Raw genomic sequence first — 13,000 nt, forward strand, 5'->3', positions numbered from 1 at the left:
TCCATGGGGGAAATCTAGTATTAATTATGCTAAATACGACTTATGTACCTGCCATCCTTTTTTTACAAGCGAAGCTTGTTTTTTGTGGGATCTTACAACGTTTTGTAAGAATATAGGAATTAAAACTAAACAATTATTTTAACTAATTAAATCTAACAAAACATTTTCCAATGTTCTCATCGTTCCATAATCTAAAGCTTTAATTCAAGCTATTAATTTATTAATCTATTAAATAAAATATTATAATGATAAATTCTTATCATAATTACACTTTTAGAGGCTTTTAACATAGTACTCAATGACTGTTTGAATTATGTTTCCAACATTTTATACCCAAAATCACCTAAAGCCCTTCGCTTTAAAAAATTTGCTTCTAAATTTACCTCTAAATCCACCTTTTTCTTAGGTGTTAATCTCACTATGAACTTTGCATTATGGCTCTTTCTCTGGTAAACTAGTGCCATTTATATATTCTTTTGATAAATATAAACTTGAAAATATTGCGACATGATTCTTGTTTATATGGGGAAGGCACAATTTTAACCGGAAATCAGTGGAAAGGCACACAGACTTTACATATAGTGAGCGCCAGGCTCATGAACCTTGTATATGAACCAGTCTGAGGCTTGCCGGCTTGAGACTTTTCAAGGACGTGGCATGCTGTGAAATTAAAGTGGATTCTCTAGGAAAATTACTAGTACACATTAATAAAAATTAAAATAAGAATTATATGTTATAACTGCTCTGTCTATCAATTTACAAGTATAAAAGTTAAGATAATTATACAGTTATGCATGGGATTTCTCCCCAAATATTTTATTATCTTATAATGATAAGAGCATTGATTTAATTATAGTCCACATGAATAGATGCATATAAGACAAAAATGAATATTAAAGAATATTGAAGGTATATGGTGACCGGGATGACTCTCAGTCCATATAGGAATATGTATTACTGGGCAGGAGACTTTCTCAATAATTCCAAAGCTAGCCTTTCAAGAACCTAATTTACTTGCTATACTATTCCTATAGGAAATATAATAGGTACAAGCAAAAGGTTAACACCAGATCAATCAAGGCGTAGCTGGTTCCTTCAATATATGAATCACTGCCAGAAAAGTTAATAGACTAGGGCTATTTGATGGAGTCTCTTATGCTCCGTTGGTGTGCTATTGCACCAATTAATTAACAATATTCTATCCAGAATATAATATTAACCCCTAGTCTGGGGATACTTCATTAAAACAAAACTATGTCCAAGTATATAAGTAAAGAAGAGAAATAAAATATATATATATATATATATACTATATGAGCATTTCCATTACTTTTCGACCCGGTCGTGTGCAGTCATGTCACCGATTTTTTTGGTGAATGTACTTATTAAGATGTAGTATATCCCAAAAATTGGGACGTATGCGACCTTTGGTTCGTGAGTTATGATTTTTTAAAGATCAAAATTTGATTGATTTTAGTCTATTTTTGATTACTGATTTTATGGCTTCTATTATTGCAATTTTAATTTTTGTCATCGCATTTTCTTCGCTGTTTCATCAACTTTTAGCAAAAAGCAGATAGAAATTGATATTTCACCAATTCGTGGAATGGCAGATGAAATTTAGTGTCGATGTTTTTCTAAATATTTGTCGTTTTTCAAACTGCTGCCAATTGCGTTGGATTTCATTAAATTCAACCTCGGTGGTCTTATTCTCTTCGTTTTTTAATATACTTTAATGATTTTCTAGTCACATAATTGTAAATTAAAAATTATCAAATTTATCTGTGTTTGAATATACTCATTTTGTCCAAAACCGTCATTTTCAGACCTTTGTAACTTTTTTCTCCATAATTTTTTTAGAACGAAACTTTATCAGAATATTCATTACATATCACTGAAAATGACCCCAAAATAACTTTTCGGATATTTGCTTGCTGTTAGAGTTATGAATTTTTGAAAAAAGCCGATTTTTACGTCCCTGCATTTTAGAGACCATGCACACCAACACAATGATATCGAAGTGTCAATGTATAGCTGTATACGTATAAATAAATTACACTGAAGAATTGCGAAAATTGACCGATAGTTTGCGCTGATAGTATGCACATACACCAATATACATTCTTATCTCACTGTCATTGTGCTAGTGTGCACGGCCTCTATAGGGTCATCATGAAAACAGTGTAATATCTCGAAAAATTTTCATCGTCGGAAAAAATGTTTCCAATATAAATTTAATAGCTTTAAAAGTTACGTCTCTTGGTTAAATAAGCTTCATCTGTAATAACTAAATATAGGTAGTGTATAGCTCATATTTAATTTTTTTTGACAATATTATATATTTCTTTTTGCCTTTATTCTTGTAACTGGAATTAAAGACTTTCCGAAATACTAAGTGTAACTTAATAAAAATATTTTCGAATTAAGGTCTTCAAGGTTGGATATAATTCCGAAAATATTGGACCTCAGAATAATTTGAAACTTTCTATTATTTTGTCCTTAATGTGTTGATTACGAATATGGTGGTAGAAATTAGCGGAAATTTGATTTTGGTGGTAAAACCATCAAAATCGGGAAAATTAAATTAAAGTTGTTTTACTCCTTAATCAAAATTTATTACTACGAATGAACTTTATTTTGAATACACTCTATACGGAAAATTTTGTACCAAAGCTGATTTTTACTTAAGCAATGTTCTTTAAAGTTTATAATTTTAATTAATGGATCTAATCTTTCCCGAGAATGTCGTTATTTACAATTTTATATCCCATGTCTGATTTATCTCGTCTTTTTAAGGAGATGCATTGAGCGACTCAAACAATCATTCAAGTTTATCTTCCAAACTATTAGGAATATGAACTTTTTTGTAGAGATTAAATTTACTATTTTGACTGTACTGTAGCGCGCTAAAAACTTGGTCTCTCAAAATTATAAAAAAATTTTATAAAAATTATAAATACTTGTAAATTTGTTGGTCATAATAATATTGAAAATTAGGTCTTGTACCGCGCTAAAGAAAAGTTCTAGGACTAATTTGAGAACAAGAAGAAACAAATATACCTAAAATTGTGGAAGATTTTTTTGAAAAACTAAATTAGCTATTGAAAGACAAGTTTTACACTGTTTTACCGACGGAGAAGTTTCACAGTGCGTTAGACAAGGACAGGCCTATTAGCTCTCTCGCGTTAGGAGTACACAACTACCCACTCTCTCCCCACTATTCCCCGCTAATCAAACCAGCTCTCCTACACACAGCAAGATGGCTGGCTAACGCTGCCTGTCGGTGTGAATCCGTACCGGAATGGAAGAACAAATAATTATTTGTAGATTTCAGGGTTAGGTTATCGCAAATCCAGCGTTGTACCGCCCTTCAATATCATTTCCGACAGCTACTATAAATTTCTCAAATCATTTTATCATCTACAAGTCTCAAAAATCTTGAATTAGTTGACGAAAGCATGACTCGTATCAGCCGACGCTGATCGTTAAGTTGTGTAGCGCATCACCTACGAGCACCAACACACAGCAAGACGGCTAGCTAACGCTGCCTGTCGGTGTGATTCCGTAGCGCAACGCAAGAATAAATAATTATTTCTAGGATTTAGGGTTAGGTTTTCGTAAAGCCGACCTTGTACCGCCCTTCCATATTATTTCGGGAGGCTACAGTAAAATTTTCAAAGTATTTTGTTATCTACAAATCTCAAAAAACTTGAATTAGTTGAAGAAATGGTGACTCGTTGCAGCCGACGCTGATGCGTTACACAACTTAGCGATCAGCGGCGGCTGCTACGATTCACGCTTTCATCAACTAATTCAAGTTTTTTGAGACATGTAGATGATAAAATGATTTGAGAAATTTATAGGAGCTGTCGGAAATGATATGGAAGGGCGGTACAATGACGGATTTGCGAAAACCTAACTCTGAAATCTACAAATAATTATTTGTTCTTCCATTCCGCTACGGATTCACACCGACAGGCGGCGTTAGCCAGCCATCTTGCTGTGTGTAGGAGAGCTGGTTTGTTTAGCGGGGAATGGTGGGGAGAGAGTGGGAACCCCTTCTAAAGCGAGATAGCTAATAGGCCTGTCCTTGTCTAACGCACTGTGAAACTTCTCCGTCGGTAAAACAGTGTAAAACTTGTCTTTCAATAGCTAATTTAGTTTGTCAAAAAAATCTTCCACATTTTTAGGTATATTTGTTTCTTCTTGGTCTCATTTTAGTCATAGAACTTTTCTTTAGCGCGCTACAAGACCTAATTTTCAATATTATTATGACCAACAAAATTACAAGTATTTATAATTTTTATGAAAAATTTTTTTTATAACTTTGAGAAACCGAGTTTTTAGCGCGCTTCATTACAGTCAAAAGAGTAAATTTAATCTCTACAAAAAAATTCATATTCCTAATAGATTGGAAGATAAACTTGAATGATTGTTTGAGTCGCTCAATGCATCCCCTTAAAAACACGAGATAAATCAGACATGGTATATAAAATTGTAAATAACGACATTCTCGGGAAAGATTAGATTCATTAATTAAAATTATAAACTTTAAAGAACATTGCTTAAGTAAAAATCAGCTTTGGTACAAAATTTTCCGTATAGAGTGTATTCAAAATAAAGTTCATTCGTAGTAATAAATTTTGATTAAGGAGTAAAACAACTTTAATTTAATTTTCCCGATTTTGATGGTTTTACCACCATAATCAAATTTCCGCTAATTTCTACCACCATATTCGTAATCAACACATTAAGGACAAAATAATAGAAAGTTTCAAATTATTCTGAGGTCCAACATTTTCGAAATTATATCCAACCTTGAAGACCTTAATTCGGAAATATTTTTATTAAATTACACTTAGTATTTCGGAAAGTCTTTAATTCCAGCTACAAGAATGTAGGCAAAAAGAAATATATAATATTGTTAAAAAAAAATTAAATCGGAGCTATACACTACCTACATTTAGTTATTACAGATGAAGCTTATTTAACCAAGAGACGTATCTTTTAAAGCTATTAAATTTATATTGGAAAGATTTTTTCCGACGATGAAAAGTTTTCGAGATATTACACTGTTTTCAGGATGACCCTATAATGCGGAGATGTAAAAATCGGCTTTTTGAAAAATTCATAACTCTAACAGCAAGCAAATATCCGAAAAGTTATTTTGGGGTCATTTTCAGTGATATATAATGAATATTCTGGTAAAGTTTCGTTCTCAAAAAATTATGGAGAAAAAAGTTACAGAGGTCTGAAAATGACGGTTTTGGACAAAATGAGTTTATTCAAACACAGATAAATTTGATAATTTTTAATTTAAAATTATTCGATTAGAAAATCATTAAAGTATATTAAAAAACGAAGAGAATAAGACCACCGAGGTTGAATTTAATCAAATCCAACGCAATTGGCAGCAGTTTGAAAAACGACAAATATTTAGAAAAACCTCGACTCTAAATTTCATCTGCTATTCCACGAATTGGTGAAATATCAATTTCCACCTACTTTTTACTAAAAGCTGATGAAACAGCGAAGAAAATGCGATGACAAAATTTATAATTGCAATGATAGAAGCCATACAAGCAGTAATCAACAATAGCCTAAAATCAATCAAATTTTGAACTTTAAAAAATCATAACTCACCAACCAAATGTCGCATACGCCCCAAATTTTGGGATATACTATATCTTAATAAGTACGTTGACAAAAAATATCGACATCAAAATCGTTCACATGACTGCGTACGACCGGGTCGAAAAGTAATGGACGCTCATGTATATATAAACAAAGGTTTGGCATATAATTGAATAAATAATGGCAAAGTACCAAATACTAATCTAAACGCAATACAAAAAAAAATTTCATGTTTATTTTGGATTCGGAAGTCATTTTATTATCTGTATTTTTTTACATTCTTTTTTCGTTTAAAATTTCACATTAAAATGCTTTATGCTTCAATCGATTTTATATTTTGAGTAATCGTTTTAATCGTTAAAATATACTCTACAAATTCACCAATTCGATTTCTTGAAATAACGTTTATTGAGTTGTCTATTCTATACTTTTTTCTATTTATAATAATATTGTGATTAATTAAGTGCGAAAAGATAATGCGTTTTATTCTATATTTCTGTAGATAATACAAATTAGATTTGGTGAATTGGTGGAGTATATTTTAACGATTAAAACGACTACTCAAAAAATTAAAATGATCAAAACATAAAACTTTTTAATTGGAATAATTAAGCTTAAGATAATGTAAAAAAATTAAGGTAATAATATGGCTTCCGAATCCGAAATAAACATGAAATATATTTTTTTGTACTGTGCTGAAATTATATTCTTTGGTATATATTTTAGCATTCTTTATTCAATTATATGCCAAACTTTTATTTATTTCAAATTTAAGACATGATTGAGTAGTGCGGTAGATACAACACGAAGGAACCACTTTATGTATCATTAAACTTTTATTAAAAGTCAATATTTTTGTTGCAGAAAATATGCGTCTTCCAGAAGTTATTAGAGGATCTCTCGTTACGAATGGCAGGAGCCGAGACAGTGCAAAATGGTTGGCAAGCTCCAAATGATTCCAGCGAAGCCTCCGAATTCTTGAAGCAAATACAAAAGTTTGGCGAAAGATTAGCACCGATACAAAGGAGTATAGAAGAAGTAAACGACCAAGCTGGCGTGTTTGCATCGAACAATGTCATCGTTTCTCATGCGTTGCTAACTAAATTGGAAGATCTCAATAATAGGTACTAAAGCACATAAATACTTTCCTTCTATCATTAGGTTCATTCTGGGTTTTGGAGTAGAACACGATTTTTTTTCTAATAAATAGTTTAAAAAAATAAGGGAAACCAAAAGTTTTCGCGCTAGAAAGCATTATAAATTTTCTTTCATTTTTGAAATACGAACTGTTAATATTTGTAATTTTGCTATTTGCGGTAGAAACACGTAATCTTTGCACATTCATATTTTCTAAATCAATTAAGATAGAAGATTTTGGTTAGAACAAAAATACTCAGGAATCTCCATACCATTAAAAAACAGGCTTTGCCTTTAAAACAACGGTCGGAAAGTGCATTAGTCCTACACCTACACTGACCTTATTATTAATAAAGTTAATATTCGAATTAAAAAACGTGATGAAATCTAAGTAATGGGCAGGTAATTGTAACGTTATTAATACACGTTAGAAAAATATTCACAACATAAAAAAGTTATTTGCCGGGCCCGTAACTTTCATACATAAGTGTCTACTTTACAATACAAACGAAGCTTCTCGCAAATTTAAAATGTGGCTATTTCATGCTATTGCGTACAACGGGCTGGGCAAGTAACTTTTTTGTGTTTCGAATATTTTTCTAAAATGTATTAATAAAGACACAAATGCTTGCCCATTACTTGGATCTCACCACGTTTTTTAATTCGAATATTAACTTTATTAGTAATAGGATCAGGTTTGCAAAGACTAGTGTATACTTGCCATCCGTTTCATTACAGGAGCAGCCTCTTTTTTTGGGGAGATTTCACGAAGTTTTTTAATGACTGCGATAAGTAAAAAAAAAGCATTCATCATTTTCAAATGAAATTTCCATCTACATAGTATGATTATTTGTTTGTTTATTAGTTTGATTGCTTGCTTGCTAGTTACGTGTGTGTGAGCGTGTGTATAAACATATTGATTGACAATTGATTTCGATAATAATCGATAATCGATTGCTAACTCATCAGTAGCAAACTTCATAGTTGTTATTTGTCTGCTTGTTTGTTAGTTACGTGTGTTTGAGCGTGCATACAAACCCATTGGTCGACAATTGATAATCAATTGTCGATTGTTTATCGATAATCGATCTTCGATAGATAATTGGTCGGTAACTCATAAGTCGCCAAGTTCAGAGTGTTGGTTTGTTGTTGTATTTATTTGTTAGTTACATATATGTGTGGGTGTGTACTCACCCATCAATCGATAATTGATAATCGATAACACACACAGGACTGCGAAATTTCACTTTTGTCAGCTCCAAGAATGGTCGAGGGTGGTTCTTGTAGATTTTTATGTGCTAAAAATAAATAAAGCTTTGAAATTTTAGTTTCAATGGTCAAAAAATGACTATATTCACCATTTTTATGAATTATTTTTGGACAAACAATTTTCTTTTTGTAGATTTCCATAACTCCATCACCTAATACTATTCCTTACCTTTAAGGGGGGAGCCTCGTTTAATAAGTTTTTAAAATCGATTATTTTTTTTTTTCATAAATGGATAGTACTTAGCCTAAAGATATTACCTTTAAAATATTACATTAAAATTCGTACTGAGTATATAGCTATAGAGATTTTTGTAGTTTTGCGTCATGCAATAATATCGCTTGCGGGGCGAACTGTTCCGCTAGAAACAAAGCTTTCATTATTTCTGTGTACGGTCAAACCTTGTTTTTATACATTGTCTGAGACTATATTTCATATAAGTTTGATAAAAATATTTGTTATAGTCAACAGTTATCGATCCTGTCATCATCCGTCAGCTGAGAGTCTCTTTCCTACTGGAAACTTTAAACGTGTTTTTCTCAAAACAACTTTTTCCGAATTGGCGTGACGCATAACTCGAAAAGTTCTCAGTCGATTTAAAATTTTTTGTTTTGTTTTAAAGGTAATAAAATTCTCCTATAGATGAACCTGAAATTAAAAATATTTTATGAATCAGTATTTACTAATCTGTTTTAAAGATGAACAAATAAATTGTCAAAATTAGACTTTATTTTTCACAGTTGATACTTATGTTTAAATTATCATTTTTTTTTCAATGAAACGTGGTTCATCCAGAGGGGAATTTTATTAGGATTGTAGTAAAAAAAGGAAAACATGATTTAATGGCTTTTTAGGGAAGCTACACGTCACGCCGTTTGAGGATGTTATTGCGGACACTCTAACATTAAAGTTAAATAACTTTTTTTACAACTCAACTGAAGTAAAAAAAAAATATGTTAATAGTTTTAAGAATACATACAATCAACAGCAAAAATAGCGATTCGATTATATATTCCCTTACACCTGAAAAAAAATTCCCAAAATCTATTCATTTTTCGTGGTGTTAAACGAGGCTCCCCCCTTAAAATCCATTTTCAAAAATTATTCTACGATTTTTAAAAATTAAGTTATACAAATATTAATACAAGAATTTCAAGCATTCAAAGTCACCTGTTTTATCGCATCGAATTTACTTTTCGATATTAGCTAAATTACATGAAATTCAGTATTTCCGGGTTTCTGGGGTATCAAATTTAGGATAGGTACACTATTCGTAATAAGTAAGGTTATACCCAAGTAAGAATCAACCTAAATTCAAAATTGTATATCTTCGGTTTGAAAAATGATACGGAGATCTGCATAGTTTCGTTCGAAAGGTTATTTCAAGGTCTTTAAAATGGTATGCATTTAAACTGAATTGACATTTTTTCCCCCTTTTAAATGAGCAAATCCATAGTAAAAATTGCAAAAATGTTTCCGTTTACACTTGCGTGTAGCTCCAATAGGAACAACTATTATTATTTTCAAATTAATGGATTTTGAAGGCTCATCAGTTAACTTTTGATTGAGATATGAAAGAATTCTCTGCCATTATTATTGAAAAAGGTTCGGCCGTTTTAATTAAAAAATGTAATTTTTTAATATTTCAAAAGAATTCCAAAATTTTATATATTAGGAAAAAACACTTTATAGATAAATAATGTGTGTTTTCATATGAAGCGTCAGTAAAAAATTTTTAGTTAAATTTAATAATTAATTTTATTTATAGATTTCTCGCTTTGCAAAAAGATTATACATTTACCAATTGTTCATATATCTATTACGATGCAATATGATAATAGCAACTAACTAAAGGGCGATTCCACGTCAAAACGGACAGAATTCGGAGTACAACACCGATTTTTCTTTTAAAAATATATGTTAATATATAAGAAAATACAAGACTTTTGGCGCTAGTTAGAGTCAAAAATCTTTTTTCGTTCCGGAGATACGAGCTGTCAAAGTTTGCGCTTTTGCTGTTTTTGGTAAATACACGTAATCTTTGAAAATTTATATATCCTAAACGAATAAAGACAGAAGACTCTAGCTAGAAAGAGAGCACTCACTCAGGCAGAATAATATTTTATTAGAAAAATATTAAAAAAATAGTTTTTTATAATTGGTTAAAACTATTAACAATTAAAATAAACATTTGAAATAACAAATGTGTTGTCATGCTCTGACAATTATAAAAAAATATCAAGAATGTTCCTTGGAATGTCCTCTATAAAGAAAAAAATTAAAATGCGTATACTCTCTTGGTGTTCATAGTGAAAAAAATATTTTATCACGACGGGCACGGCCAGAAACGTCGTTCGAGCGGCGTAAACCGGTGAGGCGCATGCATAACTGAGCGCGACTAGTTTCTACATGTCGGAATCTATCAATCTATGAATAATGCGAGTTAATAACATGTTTTAATTGTTTGTTTATGTTTTTATAACTATTATAAATTAACGATATATTTATTATTATTCTGCTTTATAAGCAGTCGTCATTTATTTACCAAATAATAAGAAATAAGACATTTGAACATGGCATTGAATATACAAATTATACACTAATTTGGTAGGGGCCCATTTGTTCCAAAATTTTAGTACAATGCGTGTGTCTCTCTACATAACTTTGTGAATATGGCGACCTGTCAAAACACTGGTACACTCCGGGAAATATATTCTGTCCAACTTATAACCAAATGTTTTAAAAGGCCGTACTTCAATAGCGGTCAACACTTTTCTACATCACGCTGGTTACCTGGTCTAGTGCCGAGTCCCGAGCAATAAACCGAGAACAATCGAAGAACCCTATAATATACCTGATACTCTAATCACTAATCCAAAATTACAATTTTTATATTTTTAATCAAACAGGTTTGAAATTATTATGAATACATTGCTTGTATTTTTAACATGAAAATGAATCCAAAAATGACGTTATTCGGACTATTATTTCTATATTAGTTATATCTTACATCTCCCATTTTATTAAAACCTGTTAAAAATCAAATTTATTTTATTCCAATATGTCTATAAATAATCCAAATAAGCATCAATTAACCCGTAGCAGAATCATACTAAAAAAATTGAAATTTTTAATTTTATGAGATGATTAACCTTTTTCTTTTTAAAGATAGTATTTTAAAATATTTACATTTATTTGTCAATTATATCTTAAACTAAAATTTATATTTGTTAATTTTTTAATAATATGTTTATGTCCTTTCCAATATTTTGGAGATTTATTTTAACTTAACGCATAACGAAGATATATAGTAATATTGAATTTTTATTAGAATTTATAGATAATAAAGTAGCAGCTTCAAGGTATAACTAAAAGAAATAATTGTTCGATTAATGTCGTATTTGGACTCATTTTCATGTTAAAAAGACAAGCAATGTATTCGTAATAATTTCAAATATGTTTGATTAAAAATACAAAAATAGTAATTTTAGATTAGTGATTAGAGTATCAGGTATATTATAGGGTTCTTCGATTGTTCTCGGTTTATTGCTCGGGACTCGGCACTAGACCAGGTAACCAGCGTGATGTAGAAAAGTGTTGACCGCTATTGAAGTACGACCTTTTAAAACATTTGGTTATAAGTTGGACAGAATATATTTCCCGGAGTGTACCAGTGTTTTGACAGGTCGCCATATTCACAAAGTTATGTAGAGAGACACACGCATTGTACTAAAATTTTGGAACAAATGGGCCCCTACCACTAATTTATATTTACATATTTTATTAAATTATGGCAGAAGAAAATATTATGAATATGAAACTGCTGTACTGAAAATATTGAACAAACTTTTACAATTGTATAATTATCTGATTGAGGAAAAGCTTTAGTTTGAAATTGTGTTGTTGAATCTATCGTTAAAAATGTACGATAGATTCAACAACACAATTTCAAACTAAAGCTTTTCCTCAATCAGATAATTATACAATTGTAAAAGTTTGTTCAATATTTTCAGTACAGCAGTTTCATATTCATAATATTTTCTTCTGCCATAATTTAATAAAATATGTAAATATAAATTAGTGTATAATTTGTATATTCAATGCCATGTTCAAATGTCTTATTTCTTATTATTTGGTAAATAAATGACGACTGCTTATAAAGCAGAATAATAATAAATATATCGTTAATTTATAATAGTTATAAAAACATAAACAAACAATTAAAACATGTTATTAACTCGCATTATTCATAGATTGATGGATTCCGACATGTAGAGACTAGTCGCGCTCAGTTACGCATGCGCCTCACCGGTTTACGCCACTCGAACGACGTTTCTGGCCGTGCCCGTCGTGATAAAATATTTTCTTTCACTATGAATACCAAGAGAGTATACGCGTTTTAATTTTTTTCTTTGTAGAGCACATTCCAAGGAACATTCCTGATATTTTTTTATAATTGGCAGAGCATGACAACACATTTGTTAATTCAAATGTTTATTTTAATTGTTAACAGTTTTAACCAATTATAAAAAACTATTTTTTTAAATATTTTTTTAATAAAATATTCTGCCTGAGTGAGTGCTCTCTTTCTAGCTAGAGTCTTCCGTCTTTATTCGTTTAGGATATATACATTTTCAAAGATTACGTGTATTTACTAAAAACAGCAAAAGCGCAAACTTTGACAGCTCGTATCTCCGGAACGAAAAAAGATTTTTGACTCTAACTAGTGCCAAAAGTCTTGTATTTTCCATTATATTAACATATATTTAAAAAAAATCGGTGTTGTACTCCGAAATCTGTCCGTTTCGATGTGGAATGACCCTACAGTTAAGTACAAATGTAGGGGAGAGCAGGGACAGTTGAGCCGTGGGGTAAGTAGATCAACAATGTTGTTCGTGCGAATTTCAATAAATAAAGCAGCAAAATTTGTTGAAATTCACATAAACACCATTGTTGCTCTAA

The 13,000-nt window shown here is 30.7% G+C and overlaps 1 protein-coding gene across 5 annotated transcripts in view; it reads left to right on the forward strand.

Annotated features, from left to right (window-relative positions):
- LOC136784284 (dystrophin-like) overlaps window positions 1-13,000 on the forward strand; it is a 384,172-nt gene that overhangs the window by 74,063 nt on the left and 297,109 nt on the right. For all 5 annotated transcript variants that reach the window (XM_066744866.1, XM_066744864.1, XM_066744863.1 and 2 more), the window contains exon 2: window positions 6,499-6,758. In XM_066744866.1, coding sequence (XP_066600963.1) covers window positions 6,544-6,758 — 215 coding nt within the window. In that variant the 5' untranslated portion in view covers window positions 6,499-6,543. The remainder of the gene's footprint in view (window positions 1-6,498; window positions 6,759-13,000) is intronic.

This window comes from Prorops nasuta, unplaced genomic scaffold (genome assembly GCF_024137725.1).
Source record: "Prorops nasuta isolate Cenicafe-Biocafe unplaced genomic scaffold, Cenicafe_Pnas_1.2 PNAS00051, whole genome shotgun sequence".
Lineage (NCBI taxonomy): Eukaryota > Metazoa > Arthropoda > Insecta > Hymenoptera > Bethylidae > Prorops > Prorops nasuta.